Source organism: Excalfactoria chinensis, chromosome 1 (genome assembly GCF_039878825.1).
Source record: "Excalfactoria chinensis isolate bCotChi1 chromosome 1, bCotChi1.hap2, whole genome shotgun sequence".
In the NCBI taxonomy this organism is placed as follows: domain Eukaryota; kingdom Metazoa; phylum Chordata; class Aves; order Galliformes; family Phasianidae; genus Excalfactoria; species Excalfactoria chinensis.
The window spans coordinates 75,900,005-75,919,344 of NC_092825.1; the positions used below are offsets into that span (position 1 = coordinate 75,900,005).

Here is a 19,340-nt window from a genome sequence, read left to right on the forward strand (position 1 = left end):
GCTCTTCTAATCTCAAGGAATGAATTGCAGCTCTCAAACTTCCTTGCCTTCTAGCACCAATGAAGTAAAAAGTGTAAATGAAACATGGGGTACGTGGATGCTTGAAGCAGATGCTCAGGATGTCAGGTTGGCATTTCATTCTCACGGAGAACTGCTCAGATTTAAAAGGGAACATTCTGTTGATGCTGTGGAAGTGAGCATCATGCAGTGGAGCTGTATATTTCCTAGTGTCCCAGATAGCTAGAATTGGATCCATGCGCCTTTTCCGTTGCACTCACCAACACTTAAAGAGTTTATTGAAAGAAAGGCAGTCCTAGTGCTCCCCACATGTTGGAGTGTTAAGGACCAACGTCATCTGCAACCTTCAGTCACAATCTGGAGATGTGCTGTGTCTGTATCCATTCCCGATAGCTCTGACTTCTCAGGTGAGATGTGAGTGCATGTGTTCACGTAGGAGTGCTTGCTGCTGCAGCATCTCCTGCCAGTCAATGAAGCGGGGATTTTTGACATGAAGGTCTAACAGCAGCTGATGTCCTTTCAGGATGCTCTGTACCATGGATTACTTTCCCCTCTGAGTCCCACTTCTGACCAGTGGTGTGTGTGTGGGAGTAAGTGCAACTCCAGTTTCAGTTCAGTGACTGCTTGCAGGGAATACTGTGTACAGACCCCTTCGCCCTTATCTTTGTCCTGGCCTGGTGCTGCACTGGTGGCAGCTCAAGGCATGCTGTCATACTGCCGAATGATTAACATGTGGTCAGAGTGCCATCGGGGTCTCTAAAAGAGTACATTCAAAAGATCATAGAATCATTTTAGTTGGAAAGGACCCTTAAAGATCACCTAGTCCAACTCCTGCAATGAACAGGGATATCCACAGCTGTATCAGGTGTTCAGAGCAAATTTCATCTGCAGGGCTTTGCAAACAGGTAGGAAAATTCCACCTTATCAATAGTGATTTTCCGTTATTTGTGGATGGCCTGGTGTCCATAGTAAAAATGACTTTATAACAAATGTGTGTAATAATGTTGAGAAAATGCCGTGCTTTGTGCCAGATCATGTTATGTAGTTGCTGTCCATGGACTTAATTTGGTAATAAGATTTCATTTACTCTGGGGAGGTCTGTCCTGCTGCACCTCAGGAAGAAGAGCTGTGTAAGAAGGAAGGCACTGACCAAGTCTATGCCAGCCAAACAGCGGGAGCAGTGTGGAACAGAGATGGACACATAAAGGGCTTTCTGTTTCTCTTCATAATGGCTCTCTGCCTCAAGGTCTTTTTTTTGGAGATGGGAGACATCTTTGGCTTTGGGAACGTTCTTTGTGTCAAGCAAACAGGTCACTGGAGTTTCTGTGCCTCTGTCATGGATCCATTTGTGCTGCAGAGTTTCTCCACATTCCCCTGCTCCTTAGCAGAGGGCCCACAGCACTCTTTGGGCTTAGCCCTTTGCTCGTAAATCCTGCCTGGATGTGGGTACCTGAAAGCACCGGCTGAACTCAGTGCTTCGTGTGCTGTTACATACAGTGCTGCTGGAAAGAACAGACAGGAAGATTTTAAAACACTCACTGGATGAACGTAATCAAGCACCCTTTATTGCCGCCATCAGGAGGAGCAGCAGCAAAAGGCTGCTTGAAAAACTGAGCGCAGTGTTTTCATCTTCAAACAAACACAGCACTGTGTTTTGCAAAGTTAACATTCCCTGGTTATTCTCTCCACATATCTGGGGTTAAACCGTGCCTGTTTGTTTGTGTCTCTCTCTTTAAAGCAGCAGCAGCAGACTTCTGTGGAGAGATGCAATCATGAAAGGCCTTGCGGAAACCCCACGTGACTGGGCCGGTTGAAACATGTTTTAAACAATTCGGGAAAGTTTGAAACTATTTTTGGTTTTCTCAGCTTACAACCCCATCTGCCCACTCCACTCTTTCAAAGCCCTGCCCAAAGATAACCCTTTGTGATGGTCTGGAGGGAAAGAGCGGCCCCAACACTGACTGTGCCTGGTACTGTGGCCTAGTCCTTTCTGGGCACCCTGCCCATAGAGCTGGTTCGCTGAGCATGTGGAGATGTATGGCCTTAAGAGCCAAAAGCCTTCCTCGATCAGCTGCTGCCAACCTGCATGCTCTGGGCTTGTTATGGCAGCGGGTGTTTACATCCCTGAGCTCTGAGGGATCTTCGGCAGTCAGCCACAAGGGCATGAGCTGCTGTGGAGTGCTTCCAGGAGGGCCTTCATCTCTTGATAGAGTGCCTTAGGCATTTCACCCTGAGTGAAATATGGAAGCTCTGATTTATTGCCGTAAACTTAGCCTGTGTTATAGTGGCTGGAAGAGCCCTGGTGAGGTGTATCCCAGCTCCTGGCCTCCCAGTGCCAAGCAAGCTGTCTGTGGCTGGTGCCTTCCTCCAGGAAAGAGGGCAGAGGGAGGCCATGCTTACCACATGAGGAGGCCAGCCTTCTCCTTGTTCACCTTGTCCTCATTGCATGTAAATGACCCCACGCGATGCCATTTGCACAGCAGATGATTAGCAGGGCTTGCCTACCGTCAGCATGGAAAAATGAACGTGGCTTTACCATTATGCAGTTGACTGTTTGAATCCAGAAGCTTATTTCTTGAAGCTGCTGGGGACAAAGGTGAAGCCTAATGATGCTTTACTGGGACAAACTGAGATGCACTCATTCTGATCCAGATGTTACTGAAATAAGAGTGGTGTTGCCTGTGGATAGAGGTAATGTACTTCATGGTGTGTAAAGGTAACAGGCAGCTCTTTCCCAATGGGTGGGCACATAGCATGTCAGAAATAAGGAAGCATGCCTCACAAATGGCTATTTATTTCTCACTGATTGTATTAATGCACGGTCAGATGAGTCTCCCAGTAACATCTGGGATGGTGGGGAGATTCATAGGTATCATGAACAAGCGAATCCTGCTAATGGCTGATTCGTCACCCAAGGAAAACCTTTTCATCTTTCCAGAGACTTCTTTTCAGACGACCATAATAGCAGTAGTCCTGGTCAAGGCAACCACAGGAGTGGACGTGGGTCTGTGGCGGCTTTGTTCAGGCAGCACATTAATTCCTGAACTCCAGAATAATAGCCCGGCATCAAAAAGGCTCAAATGGCACTCGAAAATAAGACTCTTCTGGTCATCTTCAGCTACTGCTCCAGGTGCCAGGACTGTGTCTTTTCCCAAGCCTGCTTCCAGAAACGTGGGGGATCCCTTGGGTTTGACCAACTACCACAGGAGCTGAGTTTTGTGAGAAAGCATTGACGCTGGCACTGTTGGTTAGAGTGATAAAAATCCACCATTGCTCATCCATTCTTCCTGCGCTAAGGAGCCTGAGCGTCATCACAGGCCTGAGAGGTTTCCACCAAAAACAAAAAAACTCTCAGATGCCTTCATAATCTTTTATCTGGTAATAATTGTCTTCTCTCTGCGGATTTCACTGGCAAACGTCTATTCATATACTTTTTCAAAGGCTCCTTTTCTTAAGGAAAGAAAAAAAGAAGGGTGTGTTTCTTTTAGTTTTAAAGGAGGCCAGGCTGAATGGGTTTCAAAGCTTCAGAGAGTTTACAACGTCGGGCTGGTGTGCGTAGCTCTGTGAAGTAGGTGATTATAATGCTTTTAAATGACAGCAACCTCTCGCACCAAAAGCTGCTGCGGTTGTAAAATATTTTCCCATCTCAGTTTCTAAAGTTTGGGGAAAGCAACCCGCAGTCACTGCTTCAGGTTTCTTAGTGGCAAGGAAGTGGAAAACGTGTTTATCTGAGTGCTTTAAGTTCTGTTCTAGTGATCCCGGGCCTGACTCAGCCTTAAAGGACGTGGGAAATCTATCACATGGCTTCTAGGTGTAGGATACGGACATACTTAGATCAGTGCCCATTGAAGGAGTTGCTCAGTTGGGTGCTGTGTATCTGCATTTGAAGCAGTAGTTTTACTTTCAAAATGTATTTCTACTGCCTTTTAAGAAGAGTGAGAGGTAATTGGCTCCTTGGTAGCCTGGACTGATTTATTTTGTCATGTCACACTCCTCACTCCTTCTCCTGTTCCTGCTCCACTTTCTTTCTTACGTTCAGCTCCACACTCCTGGCTTACATCTCAAAGCATGTCCCTTACAGCTGGTGGTGCTTCAGCACTCACGTCCTGAAGCTCAACCTGTTCTTTCTCTAGGACATGCTCATCTTCCCCGTTGGGTGGGTTCTCCATCCTGCATCTTGTGCTGATGCCATAAAGGTATGTACTTCCCTCTCAGTGCAGCTCATCGTCTCTGCATTTGCTGTTCTTCAGACACACTAATCTTCTGACTTGACAGATTTCTTCAAGGTATTGGCTACCAGGCACATGTCACATCCTTCAGAGATACTTGTCCACGTCTTACCTTTCCACCTGCCCGATCCCTTCCCTAAAGTCATTTCTTCCATTGTTCCTGTCATTTGCATCCATTCAAAGTACGGACAGTAGCTCATTCCCTGACCCTGTTTCTCATAACCCATTCTACCTTCAGCACCCACTTTCTTCTCTCATCGTTCTGTTGCACATAAGGAATTTTTCTGTGACCCACTGTACTCCTTTTCCCTGTCAGTGCTCTGCCTGGGATCCTTCCTGCCAGCACAGCACTCAGCAGCAGGGGGTGAGCCCCGGGTCCCCGCGGCAACAAAAGACCACCTGAGAGGGACCTTAATCAGCAAAGTGCTTCAGATTAGTAGCTAGAGCCAGAAAAAAAAGGGTGCTTCTGTTGTGATGAGAGTTAGATCCGCGTTAATAGAAAGGCATTGGGGTTTGTTTTTAATCTCTATTGTTAGAAAGAAAAACATCACAGCGGCAAAGTATTTCTTCTACTTCAGTGAAGGACTGAGCTGAGGTCACTGTGTGACTTCATAGGTAGTCACGGACTGCTACAATTGAAGGAAACCATCATTTACCACCTGGTATTTAGCAGACGGGCACAGCTGAAACACAGCACTGCAGGAGGCTTTGTTGTTTCCTTATCAAATCCTACGAGTCTGAGATACCTCCAGAGACCACTAAGTGATGCTGGGCCTGGGTGTTGCTGGCCGCAGCGGGTGAACCCTGAATGCTTTGGTGGTTCACATTAGCATCAAAGAAGCTGGCTGCTTTCCTTGGGTTCCAGCTCATGCTGAACCTTTAATAATAACACACGAGGACTCAGTATTACAGGAAAGAGCAGGCTGGATTATTGGACACACTGGACATGAGCAGTCGCCTACATAAATTAGCTGAACTCCCGGTATCCTGTGTGGGCATGTACTGGGGCCTGTGCAAAGCCCAGCTGGATTCCTCAAGAGCACTGTCCTTGGAGGTCTGTATGGAGCATTGCTGTGGGACACCAGCGTGGTCCTTCCCTAAAGCACTGACAGACTTTGGAGGAATTCAGTCATTCATTCACCTAAAGATTTGCCACCCACCAGCTCCGGCTGCCTCTGGCCCCTCCAACCTGGCCCCGAACGCCACCAGGGATGGGGCACCCACAGCTTTTCTGGGCAGCTTGTTCCAAGATCTGCTGGGTTTCTTCCTCTGCCCTGCCACAGAAACTTGTCAGAGCTTCACAGCTTTGGGAGACTCCTCCCATTGTTGTATTTGTTGCAGTTTGTTTGCCGGAAGGTTTAAATATTGCCAAAGCGGGGACAATGGACACTTGAATGCGCTCTGAATGAACCTCATTCCCTCAGGATATCGCTCTCAAAAAAGGAAATGATCCCAACACATTGGAGAGGCTCTTGTCAAAGATGTTTGTCTCAGATTCCCAGGACAGAATCTGCATCGTTGTGCAGTGCCAGGTGTCCAGTGCCTCCTCACCAAGGCTGATCACAGCCCCTGTGCTCTGACCACATTGCAGCAGAGCCTACCTGCTGCTTTCTTACAAACTCCACCCTGCCACCCTTTGTGCTCACATGGTCCCCATCCAGCCCTGCTGCTGGCAGGGTGCGTGAAGTCTGCAGACCCGCACTGTTTTTAACACCTTCGTGGTTCTGCTTAGCAGGTGGAGCAGAATGGATCGGGGAGAGCTGAGTGCACCACCTGTCCACCAGCAGCTTGTTGATTGTGGGGAAATGGCCGAACAGGGGCTGAATGATGTCTCAGGCCCGAGCCCTCTGTACCTGTCTGACCTCCTGTCAGGTGAATCTGGGATCAGCCTTGTTTGCATAGGAGACAGGATAGGTGAGCAGGGTGTTGCTCGCAAACCAGTTTCCACTGGTGGGAGTAAACTTGGATACTGAGCACAGTGGAAACCACGCTGGAGCTGAAATTCTTGCTTCAGATTGTGCATAGCTTCTGCTCACATGGGCTGTAGGTCTCCACTATCAGTACAAGCTGGGGGATGAAAGGATGGAACGCAGCGCTGCCAAAAAGTCCTGGGGGTACTGGTGGATGGCAGCTGGACATGAGCCAGCAAGGTGTCCTCATGGCCCAGAAAGCCAACCATATCCTGGGCTGCATCAAAAGAATTGTGGCCAGCAGGTTGAGGGAGGTGATCCTGCCCATCTGCTCTGTGCTGGTGAGGCCTCACCTGGAGTACTGCATCCAGATGTGGAGTCCTCGGTACAGGAGAGATGTGGGCATGTGGGCCTGTTGAAGTGCATCCAGAGGAGAGCTACAGAAATGACCCATGGAATGGATGCCTCTCCTATGAGGACAGGCTGAGAGCTGGGGCTGTTCAGCCTGGAGAAGAGAAGGCTCCAGAGAGAACTGAGGGCATCCTTTCGGTATCTATAGAAGGGCTATAAGAATGATAAAGGGGACAGGGTCTTTAGCAGGATCTGTGATGATAGGACAAAAGGAAAAGGTTTCAAGACAGAAGAGGGAGATTTAGACTGGATATTAGGAAAAAGGTTTTTTTTAGGATAAGGGTGGTGAAGCACTGGAACAGGTTGCCCAGGGAGATGGAGGTTGCCCCATCCCTGGAGGCATTCAAAGCCAGGCTGGACTGGGCTCTGAGCGACATGATCAAGCCATGGATGTTCCTGTCCAGTGCAGGGGTCTGGATTCAGTGACCTTTGAAGTCCCTTCTGACTCAAATGATTCCATGATTTTATGTCACTAGAGACATTTCAGAAGGGTCACAAAGCCAACAGGATGGTGTGGGAGTAACAAGAGAGTAGTCGAGGTGTCAAGAAGAAGAAGAATGTCCAAATGACCACCCAAATGGGCCAAAGCCTCAACATTTTAAAATCAGGGGACTGTGGGCCAAGTATATGAAAAGAATGGCTTGGAAGGGACCTCAAACCTCACCCAGTCTCAATCCGTTGCCATTGGCAGGGCTGCCACCCATCAGCTCAGGCTGCCCGGGGCCCCATCCAACCTGGCCTTGAAAGCCTCCAGAGATGGGGCACCCACAGCTTCTCTGGGCAGTCTGTGCCAGCGCCTCCCCGCTCTCTGAGTGAAGAATTTCTACCTAATATCTCACCTAAATCTCCCCTCTTTCAGTTTAACTCCATCCCCCCTTGCTTTAGAGGAGATGCTGCATCCCGAAGGAAAACTTTGAAAATTGAGTAGTTTACGGGGAGTCCAGCAGGTGACCAAAGCTGTAGTTGAAACAGAGGCTGATTGTAACACTGTGGTGTAATGTGAACTTTTAGGATGGAAATCCCACCTGTAGCAAACAGGCTGACCCCGCCGTCTCCGGAGAGACGTTAGTAACAGCTCCGCGCGGTGCAGCCGTTACCCACCTCCTCGCTCCTGTAGCGCCGAAGCTTCGGAGATCAGCGGCAGCGAGAGCGATCACTGCGCACATCACGAGCTGTAGGGGAAGAAAACACGCGCTTGGCAAAGCACAGCGCTTTCCAGAGGTGATCTGGGGCCGGGACGTGAAGCTGGGTGCTGGTGGGGAGAAGGGCTTTCGACTGAAGGAGACGGGGAAGAAAACCTGGTCAAACAGAGTTGGGAGAGGCTGGGAAGTTAACGCGTGCGCCGGGGCTGCGGGAGACGGGAGGGAAAGAGAAGGAGTGAGGATGCCGGGGGCCGCAGGGTCCGTGGGTGGGACGTGGAGCTCCCGGCCCCCGGATTTAAGCCGGGACCGAGGGAAACCGGGACCCCGGCGGGGAGACGCCGAGCCGGGCGGGAGGAGCGGGGCCGCCCCGGCCCCTCCCCGCCGCCCGCCTCCACCGTGCTGAGCCGTGCCGAGCCGAGCCGAGCCGTGCCGAGCCGGACGCAGCCGTCTCCAGCCCCGAGGTTTGCAGCTCGGCGGCGCTCCGCAGAGCCTCGGGCCGGTGCAGGTGGGTCAGGGGCTGCAGCGGGGCAGCGGGGGGCGAGCGGCTTTGGGGCCCCGCTTCGGGGAGGTGGGCTCCGTGCTCGCAGCGCTTCGTGCTCGGGTTGCTTCGTGTTCGGGGTGCGGCACGGTGCCCGGAGATCACCTCCAGCCTCGCAACGGTGGTGGGCGTGAGACGGTGTGTCGGCTTTTTTCCCCTCTATTGAAAGTCCCCGCACCCTACAAGCTGTGCCGTGCAGGGGGATGCTGAGCGGGAGCGGGTTGGCTGCGGGATGCGGGGATGGGAAGTTGTGGCTCCGGTGAGCTCGCTTCCCGGAGCCCACGGGGTTTCATTGGAGTGGAAGGAGCAAAGGGAGGAAAGGCTGCGCTCAACCCCTCAGCGGGGCACAGGGTCCTGTTAGGCCCTGCATCACTGCATCCCCGCTCCTGCCTCATTTGCTCGGGGGCAGCGTGCCGGGAGCGGCTCACGACATCCCCGCTCGGCCTCAGCTGGATGTCAGCGTTGCACACAGCCAGGGCCGCGTATTTTCCACTGCCCCACGGCCACCCTGCAGCCTGAGCGGGGCTCGGAGGAGAGTAGGGAAACCGGATCCCTGGAAACTGGCAGCCGTCGCCCGCCCGCAGCCCGGGTTGAGTTGCAGCTGGCGTTTCTTGGCGCCCTTGATGTGCCGGCATCGCCTCGCCTGCGCCGTGCCAGGGCGAGCCCGGTGGGAGCTGGCGAGGCCCTGACCCACACGGGGCCCTCCCCAGGAGGTACCAGAGACTGCTCTGCCTCCTGTTTTGGGCTCAGAACCCGTCATTCGATTTCCAAGCTCCCATCTGATTTTAAAAGGCAGAAATCATAAAAATGATGGCGAGCTTTTTTGGGTTGGCAGCATCCCCTCTGCCCGGCTTTGCAGTGCTGCCACCCTTACCCGACCTGAGGGAGCACACGGCTATCGGGGCTGCGCGGAGCCAGTGTCTGATTGCAGGAGCTCCTCTCTGCCAGCTCCTGAAATGGTGAGCTCCTGGGGGACGGCCTCCATCTGCGGTGCTCAGACCTCGTGGAAATGTCCCTCTATGGCCTCTCCCTCTCCACTTCCATAGCTCAGCAGTGAGGAGAGAACCTCTATCTTAATTAAGTCCCACACACCTCAGCCACCTCAGGTTTGAGTTGCTCCTGTAAATTGCAAGCTAGATGGCTTTTTCGGGTGCAGTTATGGAGAGCGGTGCAGGCTGTGCCTCCCTGTGGCTGCCAGCAGTGTGAGTGCCTGGAGGCCACCACTGCTGCAGCTCGGGGCCATGGCTCAGAGTGGCGCGCTGGGGCAGGATTTGGATGGGAATGGCTGGGGAGAGGTGGATTTGCAAAGAGGGGAGCTCTCAGTGGGGATGGAAGCAGGAGATGATGGCATCGGCAGCATGGATGGGCAGCCAACACCACTTCCATATCTGGAATGTGGATAAGGATGAATGAGTGGCCACTTTGTAGGGGTGGCTGGAAATAGTGCATGGGAAAGCTGAGAGGGGAGAGAAAGAGGCAATTTTGAATAGCTGTGTTTGGGGGTGCTGCCTTAAGCGTAGCTTGGGTTTTTTTTGGCCGCCTTGGGGTTGGCGATGCTGCAGGTTTCTCAGGTCAAACGAGAAGGGATCTTGTTGGGCAAGAACGGCAGAAGGGAGCAGCGCGAATCTTTCTCAGAAGCACCAGAGTTTTCTGAATTGCAAAACCCATCTCATGTCGTTCATCTTCCTGGAAAAGCTATCAGATGGCTTGGTGGTTTAAGCGTGGGGCCCGGCATCCCGTCCTGCTGGGATTGCTCCCCACCAGTAGGCCCCATCTCCCATCAGCGGGGGCATAAGCTCCACAGATGAGCAGAGGCCTCCTTGGACTCTCTCAGGTTGGGCATTAGGAAAAATGTCCTCTCAGGAGGAGAGGTGAGGCAGTGGCACAGCTGCCCAGGGAGGTGGTGCAGTCGCTGTGCCTGGAGGTGTTCAAGATAGGTGGGGATCGTTCCGTTATTTGCAGATTGACTTCTTTGGTTTTCCACCTTTGGATCCATGGAGTTGTGACATTGCCTTGTTTGTGGGTGGAAGCTTTCAACACTAGATGAATAATAATTAGGTGAGGTGAAACCTTCATCGGGCCTGCTTCAGGCTCAGGCATTTTGCGTAGATTTTTCAGCTTCTTTAAGTTTGGGGTTTTATTTCTTTGCTTTTTCAAACAAGGATCTGAAAGCAAGGAGAAACTTTAGAGAGAGTCAAGATTTTCATGTAAACGTCACCAATGTGATTGCAGGGTGTTTATATACCCATATACAGTTGCTCAGCATCAGCAGACAAGCCGTCTTGGGTCTAGGAGAACATAAAGAGGCAGTTTGACATTGAGTTGAATGCAAATTGCCTTTATCCCAAGTGCTTCCGAGGGGCAGCTTCATGGGGAAATGTGCTGGCTCTTGGTGCCACTTGCTGAGGGGCGGCTGGACATCATTGCGTTCACCCAGAGCTGCCCCACGAGCTCCCTGCAGACACATGTCCGTCTGTGAGTGGTGGGACAGCCTCACCTGGTGCTGGCCTTTTGCTGTGCATGTGGTGGTGGCAGCTTTTCCTGCCCAGGAGCTTCTGGCCCACAAGGTGCAGCTGAGGTAGGGGAATGGAGGTGCTAGGCCCTTTAGCTGTGATTTGGGTCTGAGCTCGGTGTTCATGTGCTGGGGGCAGCCCCGAGGAACACTCCTGGAAAGAGTTTTTGCCTCCCTGCCACTACCAGTAAGCAGGGACAGAGCTTTCGTGCATCCTCCCCAGCTGCTGGTGGTGGGAGCCTTGCTGAGGGCCGTGTACGGGAAGCTAATTAAAACCAGTGACAATGGTAATTGGGTAGGGATGCTTGAGCTTAAGTATGACCTCATGTCTAAAATGGTAATGAAGCCTATTAAAATCCCCACCGAAGAGGAGCAAAGGAGGCAGTGAGAGTGCATGGGGGCCGGGGTGCCAGGACTGGCACATGCCTGGCCTGGGCTCTGCACTGGGGGCTGGCAGCCGCAGTGACACCCACTGCATGTTGTTCTGCAGGGCACCCAAAGGGGCTGGGCGGGACGGTGCGGGATGGCACCGTGTCAGCCGGGCACCCTGCGCTGAACCAGAGGCTGTCTTGGATGAAGGCTGAGGGTGTGCTATGGAGCTGGGTTTCAACTGCTCTGAGCTCTGCGATGGCCAGCCTGGCTTCGGCAACCAGGATCAGCAGCGGCGGATGCTGCAGGAGCTCTGCACTGTCACTATCGTACGTTTCCTCCAGGGAAGGGGATTTGGGAGGAGGGATGGAGAAGGGCATGGGTCAACATGGTCCCCTCCTGCTAGAGGCTGCGCTCTGGGTGTCCTTCTCCACCCTTGGCCTTTCCCACCCCCTGCCACTTCAAAGGGCTTTTCAAATATTAATAGAGCAGCATTTAATTAAAAGTCACCATCTGCAATAAGAGGCACCTGTTCCCAGTGCTGGGCCAGCAGGAACAACTTGGGGACGTGTGTGCAAGCGCTCGGCTCCACGTGAGGCTGCCGCAGGGACCGGCCGAGTGCAGCCCTTAATGAGAGGGCCATAAGCTGCTTGGCTCCCTGGCCCTGGCAGCTTTGCTACAATTAATATTCCCCCTGCTAGGGCAAGGATTTACTCTGCTCAGTGGTAAACAAAGTGCTCCATCAACTTCACACAGCCACAGGCCGCTGATGTGCAGGGAAACAGCAGCTGTTTTGTGTGTGTGTATGAGAGAGAGAGGAGTTTGGGAAGCATGGTTTCACGTCCTTTGGTGCTGTGCAGCCATACCAGTGAAGGGACCTCCCTCATTGGCAGCCCCAGAGGTGTCCTCTTCCTCCTCACCCCTTCCACCTTCCACAGACGTCATCTGACCGCAGTGCGAAGAGCTCCCCATCTTTCTCTGTTGCCCTCCTGGGAGTTGTGTGGACATTTCTGACCGGAGGAGTCCTGCTTGCTCTCTTCTTCCTTGCCTTCACCATCCGCTGCAGGAAAAACAGGTGAGGGCCTCCCTTCCTGCTGCAAGGTCTTCCCCTGGGCTCAGGGCCGGTGCTGAGGGTACAGGTATGGCAGGGATGAACCTGAGGGACAGCACGAGGCAAGCGAGGCTGCCCTCATCCCTGCAAGGGGACGTCGTCCTGGTGCTGCTTGGCCGCCATGCTCAGTAACTGTCACCACTTCCCTGCTTTGTCTCCTGGAGGATTGTGAAGATGTCCAGCCCCAATCTGAACATTGTGACCCTGCTGGGCAGTGGTTTGACTTATGCTAGTGCTTACCTCTTCGGGATTCAGGAGCAGAGCCTGTCGTCAGCGAAATCGGTGGAAATGCTCATCCAGGTGAGCAGGGGTTGCCAGGATGGGTGCCCTCACACATGTCTACATGCATGGACATGGGTGGGAGTGGGATACGAGTGTCAGCTGGGGCCCTGTAGACATGTCCCCAGTCCAGCTCCTTTCCTTGCCTGCAGTTGCGGCTCTGCCTGCTGTGTGTGGGGACCTCTCTGGTGCTTGGGCCCATCCTGGGAAAGAGCTGGAGGCTCTACAAGGTGTTCACCCAGCGGGTGCCAGACAAGCGAGTGGTGAGTACCGAGCGCCCAGAATGGCATGCAACAGTTTGGGATGGCTGTTGCTACCACCACATCATGCTCCTGTGACACTTCCACATGTTTGCAGATTATCAAAGACCTCCAGCTGCTGGCAATGATAGCGGTGTTGGTGTTGGCGGATGCTGTGCTGCTCTTCACGTGGGTTTTCTCCGATCCGGTCCAATGCTTCCGGAACTTCAGCGTCTCGTTGCGGGTAATGGGATGGTACAGTGCTGTGCTGTGTCCTGTCCAAGCTCTGTTGGCAAAGTTGGCCGACATTTAAGCTTTTGAGGGGCTGTTTGACAACCAGGCAGAGAGATGAGCTGTGCAGCCTTCTGTATGCTCCAGGCTAGGCTTGTGTCTGTGGCCTATTACATAGGGAAGGATCAGCCACAGACCTGGAAGCAGTATCTGGTAGCAGAGCCCTGCCTGGCTGAGCAGTGGTGTCCTGGTGAATGGCCAAAGCCAGTCTGTGCAGGTCACCTGGGTGCCACAGGAGAGCCCCTTGCCATCTGCAGCTGCTCTAGGAAAAGGCATGAGCAGCCCTGAAATAGCTGTCTTCCTCAGCAGCACCAGGTTTGGTATTTCCCTTTAGGAGTGTGCAGAGGAGACTTGCTTGGGTTTGCAGACTCATCTTCCCGTTGGTCTGTCTGCTCCTGGGCAGGGCAGCAGTCCTCACTTCTGCCTTCCCATTGCCTCCTAGGCCACAGAGAAAGGCATGACCTGCTCAGTGAACCGGATGCAGTCCTGTGCATCTCTTTATTCCGATCTTTGGCTCGTTCTCATTTTAGGGTTTAAGGTACGTAACCCATTTATTTGATTCCCAAGCCACATGTGCACTGCAGATCTCAGCTGCTTCTGTTCACCCTGAAATCCTCTCATCTCTATTCCTTCCCTCTTGCATCCCCTGATAGCCACTCTGTCCCTGCTGGCTCTCCAGTTCTCACCTTGTAGCCACCCACACCTCGTCTCTCTTCCTCCTTAGAACTTCTGCCTTAATGTTTTCTGAAGCTCACTTCTTCCATGAGGTTTCTCTTGACCGCCCACCCCAGTGATGCACCATGCCCCTGAGTCCTCTGCCACCACATCAGGGAGGTGAGGTGCTGACGACAGGTGCTTGGTGCCTACCTGTACAGGATGTTTATCAGCTTAATTATACCACCGAAGCTCACTTTCACTGGTGTAGCGTTGTACGCAGCCATTCATATTCCAGGAGAGTTAGTTATACTGATGTAACTATGTAAGTGTAATTATAGCTGTAATTAGCCGAGGTCTCATGTGTCTCTGGGCTGGCAGAGGCTGGAAGCATTTCAGTGAGCAGATTTTGGTGAGATCACAGCCTGCCCTTGTGCATGGCTTCGTTCGCTTCTGACTCACCGACCATCTACCAGGAACTATAGGAAAGAGAATAGATAGAGGCCTCCAGACACTGTCCTTCTCCCCCCTCCGCTCCATTTTAGAGACATTAGCTTACCCAGCCTAGCCTTAGCAGGCCTTTAGTGCTGGGGACTTCAGACCTCCCCTGGGCAGCCACTTTCAGTGCTGCATCTCCATTCCTGACGTTGTCTCCAGTAGTGTTAGGCTTCTTCAGGGCTTAGATGGGAATGCCTCTCCTGTAGACTGTTTCTATTCCTCCATTCACAAGAAAACTTTTTCTGTCATAGTTAACCTTAATTAGCGGTGCCTTCAGCCTGACCCCGATCCCATCTAGCAGGTATTTCTTTAGTGGTTTCTCTGGACTTAATCAGGACTTACACTAATGGGAGAGCAGGCTCCATCTCCATGTGTATGTAGCACTTCTTATCTTCCAAGGCATTACTGTGCTCAGCCCTTTGTGAAGCCACTCAGTGTATTATCCCGCTTTTACTGGCACACAGCAATGGGCAGCAATGGTTTGCCAAGGTCATCAATTGAATGAGGAGTGCAGTCATCTGCTCAGGATTTAAAACAACAACAACAAAACTTAGCCCTGTGCTTATTTAAAGTTCCAATTTACCGGATGGCAGTGTTTTTGTCTGTGTCCCTGGCAGACTATGTGAATTTTAAATGGCATTTTGGTGCTTGCCCTCGGGACGTGTGTTTGGAGGTGCCCTATCGTGAATGCTGTCAGGACCCAGTGATTGTGGTTGTGGTCCAGTTAGGACTCACGTGCTCCTATGGAGCAGGTTTGATTGACTGCCTAGACCTACTCTCTCACCACCGCTGCTCCCTGTGTTGATTCACAGTGATCTCAGATTGAGAGTGTACAGAATATGTGCAGCACTGGCCACAAAGCTCTCCTCGATGCCCAGATAACAATGTAATATTTATTAGTAGCAAAAGGCCAGCAGCTGCACTTGCTGGGTGCCGCAGGGGTAATGCAGAAGTCATATTCCTGCTGTTTTGGGTCCTTGCATTAGCAAGGAATGTGTTAGATGGCATTTCCAAAGGATGCTTATGGCTGATCATGCCCTGTGAGACAGAGGAAGGCATGAAACACTCGGTGCTGTCTGCCAGTGTCAGCAGGGAGGGGGCTGCTGTGTGCAGAGCCCTTCTCCAGCCCCAGCACCACCACTGGAGTCGGGCAGGAAGCAGGGAAGTGAAAAGAATTGAACCGAATGGTTTCCCGGATTTCTATTTAGAGGCACCAAGGACATCCTCTCCCCTCCAGCCTACCCCCCTTCTTCTTCCGTCCTGCTGTTTCCTTCTACACATCCTTCTGAACCTCCTTTCTGCTCCGTCAGAGGTGCATTGTTGCAGAATGTCCCCCACTGCCGCATCCCCATGTTGTTGCAGAACATCCCTGGAGGGACTTGCATCTCTCATCTGCCTTGGCTGCTCCCACTGCAGTATGCTGGAGAAAGTATTCCCCTTCTCCAGGCCGTACCCTGCCCCATGGCATTGCTGGTCCCATTTTTGCCACTGGTCCTGCCTTCCTTCCCAGCTGATGCTGACACAGCATCCCTGTCCTGTGGCTGCTGCTCTCTATGGAGCGCCTGCTACACACACACAGGCTGCAGGACGCACAGGGGAGCCCTAATCAGGATGGCAGCAAGTGTGGGGACATGGGGTGGGAGCTGGCCTTGGGGCATCATTTTCCATGCTCTGCCAGCCTCTGTGCTGAAGGCAGACCCTGGCTTCTGCTTTCAGAGCGTGCTGCTGCTGTATGGGACGTACCTGGCCGGCCTGACTGACGGCGTCAGCTCTCCACCTGTCAACCAGTCCTTAACACTCATCGTGGGGGTCAACCTCATCTTCCTGGTGGCTGGCACCGTTGTTTTGGTTCACCGCTTCTTCCGCACTTGGCACAACTTGCTCTTTGGTTTCACCTCTGGAGGCATCTTTCTGTGTACGACAACGATCAACTGCTTCATCTTCGTCCCCCAGGTACAGTGCCAGCTCTATGCCGTTAGTGGGGAAAATGCGCCCACTGTCACAGCGAGAGGAAACAGCTGTTTGCTTAGAGTTGGGTTTGGAGGGATGTTAGGGCTCGAGGAAATGAGGTGAGGAAGGGGGGAAGAGGTGAAGCTGAAGAAAGAGCAGATCTGTGCAAGAGTTGAGGGATCTCACCCAGGCGCACAAATACCTGATGGGAAAAAGGTCACTGCCTGCATTGGTGACCCTCCTGCGGCCGATCAGTGCCATGTAAGCACAGAGCCCCAACCCCTGTGTTAGCAGCCCTTGAGAAGCTCCACACCTGCGCATGCTTTCTGAGCAAGGATGAGTGGCTGAGCTGCGCTGCTTTGTGCCTTCTGCCTCTGCTGTTCCAGTGCTGCAGCCTGGGGGCCTCGAGCATTTTATTTATCCTGTGTCTTTTAATTCATCGCCTTGTTTCTCCTAATGGGCTTGCTTGTCTATTGCTCGCCTGAGATCGATGAGCGCTGTGAGCTGGGCTGTGCAGAGCACTAGACAAGACAGACCCAAAGCACTGCCAGTAGACAGCTTGTCACCAATGGTTTGGGGCCAAGGCTGTGTGCAATTCTCTTTTTGTTACAGGGTTGGAGGAGGGGGGGCAGCTTTTGCCACATTATTGAATGCTGCAACATGGGTATCTTGGTGTTAGAAGCCAAGCTGTGGAGCAGGCAGAGTGTGTCTGTGCGGGATGCTCCCAGCAGCATCATTTCACTGCCTGTCTCCATGCTCATCTATCACAGCTTTTGTCCCCTGTGCCTCGTCCCATTGTCTCCTTCTCCCTGCTGCCTCCCCTCAGTAACAGCTCTTTTTGCCTGCAGCTCAAGCAGTGGAAGGCCTTTGAAGAAGAAAACCAGACTCTGAGCCACATGGCAAAATACTTCAGCAGCCCGAGCAGGAGCTACCACTCGGTGTACAGCGAGGAGCAGCTCTACCAGCTGATAGAGGAGAAGAACACCATGAAGCAGCTGCTGACAGAGGTAAGGGACTTGACGGCCTCTCTACCCCCAGCTTGGTGGGGTGGGCACCCCCTCATTACACCTCCACCCCCCCTCCTGAGAGGACGAGCTGGTTTGTTTCATCATTCTGTGTCCTCGTCCTGAAGTGTCAAAATTGGGGCGTAGGGGAAATGCAGAGATGGAGTGAGAGCGGAGAAGCTTGACGCTTGTTTGTTTGATGCAGAAAAATGCCGTGATTGAGAGCCTGCAGGAGCAAGTGAACAACGCCAAGGAGAAGCTGATGAGGCTGATGTCAGCGGAGGGTGGCTGCAGCCCTGCAGTGCCGAATCCCTGCACCCAGAGCACAGGGCAGTATTGTGACAAGTGCAGCAGCACTGGGGATGTGCCCGCGGAGAACTGGTCTCTGGATGCAGAGAAGGATGGACAGCAAACTTCCTCTGTGCTGTGTGCACTGCCTCACAGTCCCGTGCCTTCTAACAGCGATGCTCAGGACCTTTGGAAACATGTGAGCCATGAGCACAGACTGACGGAGGAGCCTGAGTGCTCACCAGCACTGCTTTCTGACATGGGAAACAGCCTTGAATGCAGCCCAGAACATGCCCAGGAGTGTGGAATGCTCACTGAGAAGCACCCTCTGGAGCAGGATGCCTTAGCTGGTGTGACTGTAGAGCATCCCCCCAAGGTCAGCTATGTGAGCAGTGACAAGCTGCAGGAAGTCTTGCAGGAGCTCAGCCTGGACAGCAGGACCTGCAGCCCAGTCCTCCCGACACACACAGGTGGGATGTGGAGGGCACAAGAGGGGCACCCAGCCATCCACAGCTCCCTCAACCCCTACCCGACCTGGCGGTGGCAGCGTGTCCTGGTGCCCCCCACCTCTACTGGCCTTCCTGCATCCCCTCGTGCCTGGTGCACAGCAGGCAGCAGGCCGGACACCCGGAGCCATGGGGAACCAGTGGGCCTTGGGCTGGGTAAGGAAAATGAGGGGGCTGGCAGGGGGCTCCCCCAGCCATCACTGTCCTCTCCCTCCATCCCTGCCAAAGGTTGGCTGGGGCTGCAGGGCTGGGCGGTGAGTGGCACAGAACTAGAGGGTCATCGCAACGCTTCCCTACAAGACTGGCAGCAGCGGAGTAGCCTGGGGGTGCCAACACGTCCCATCCTGCACTCACTGTACCATTACCCAGACTCAGACTCCAGCAGCAGCTCCGAGGAGGTGTTTCCCTGCCGCCACCGGCCGTGTTGCCAGCACTGTCTGCAGAGTCCCCGCGGCCCTCTGAGCAGAAGCAGCAGCAGCAGCAGCAGTAGCAGCACAGAGACAGATATGGAGCCTGGCGGAGCCATGGGACGCTGGCTGGAGCCCCAGGGCAAGACTCAGCCGGTTGTGAACTTCAAAGAAGATCTGAAGCCCACATTTGTGTGACCACAAGCACCCATGCCTCAAAGGCGAGTGCCTCCTTCCTCCCCAAACACACCATGATAGAAGGAACGCAGCGATGCAGAAGTGCATCTCTCTGGGATGGGGATGGAAGAAGAGCTCACAGCCTGTCCCACCTCTGAGCCAGGCTTTGTGGTCCAGTGCACATTGGAGGCTCTCTGTTAAGGCTCAGTCGTATCGGAATTCAAGCGTGGAGTCCAAAGGTGACATCTCTGGATGTGTCCATGTGTTCTATATAGCTCAGTTGCACAGTCATAGGTTACACTCAGGTCGGCGCTGAAGGAAAGGAGAACCAAACAGTCTTAAAAGAGGATCTGAAAAGGTCCCTCTTTTTTTATCTTTTTCTTCTATTTTTCTATTACTTTTTATTTCTTTTTCTTTTCCTGGGGCTTCTGTGCCCTGCTGTCTGCCTTTGTAGTGGGTTAAATAGTCTGGGATAGTTTAGGTTTGTTTAACTTAATGCTGTTCGTTTCATTTTTGTCTGAGAAATACAAAGACCAGTAAATGTTGTGTTCACTGTTCCTGTTGAGATGCGTGTGAAGGCTTTTCAGTGTGTGGCTGCCGCCGCAGGAGAAGGGAAGGGGTGCTGAGAGCTGGAGGCCGGTCCACAGGACCTGGTGAAGGCAGAAAGCAACTTGTGCTGAAGGGATGGCACCAGATGTGTCCCCAGCCCAGCTCTGAATGATGTGTGTTAATGTATCTCTCAAATACCCCTTGTGAGGTTGAACCCCCTCACCATCATTACCTTTTCTTCCCTGCCTTGCTCCAGAT

At 52.9% G+C, this 19,340-nt stretch overlaps 1 protein-coding gene across 2 annotated transcripts; it reads left to right on the forward strand.

Moving 5' to 3' along the window:
- The first annotated feature begins 8,091 nt into the window (after nt 1-8,091).
- Nucleotides 8,092-19,098, forward strand: GPR156 (G protein-coupled receptor 156). Of its 2 annotated transcripts, XM_072346591.1 has the most exons (10): nt 8,092-8,215; nt 11,251-11,458; nt 12,068-12,204; nt 12,405-12,540; nt 12,672-12,782; nt 12,877-13,002; nt 13,492-13,587; nt 15,918-16,154; nt 17,000-17,158; nt 17,361-19,098. In XM_072346591.1, exons 2-10 carry the CDS (start codon nt 11,354-11,356, stop codon nt 18,552-18,554), a joined length of 2,301 nt encoding a protein of 766 aa, XP_072202692.1. In that variant the 5' UTR covers nt 8,092-8,215; nt 11,251-11,353; the 3' UTR covers nt 18,555-19,098. The 2 variants fall into 2 exon arrangements, with proteins under 2 accessions (XP_072202692.1, XP_072202701.1); XM_072346600.1 differs by lacking the exons at nt 8,092-8,215; nt 13,492-13,587 and having other exon boundaries at nt 11,258-11,458; nt 17,361-18,676.
- Nucleotides 19,099-19,340: the final 242 nt, after the last annotated feature.

Coding starts and splice junctions, on each gene's coding strand:
- GPR156 (XM_072346591.1), top strand. CDS start 11,354: ATGGAGCTGGGTTTCAACTGCTCTGAGCTCTGCGATGGCCAGCCTGGC. Junction 13,003..13,491: donor ACTTCAGCGTCTCGTTGCGG/GTAATGGGATGG, acceptor ATTGCCTCCTAG/GCCACAGAGAAAGGCATGAC. Junction 13,588..15,917: donor TTCTCATTTTAGGGTTTAAG/GTACGTAACCCA, acceptor TTCTGCTTTCAG/AGCGTGCTGCTGCTGTATGG.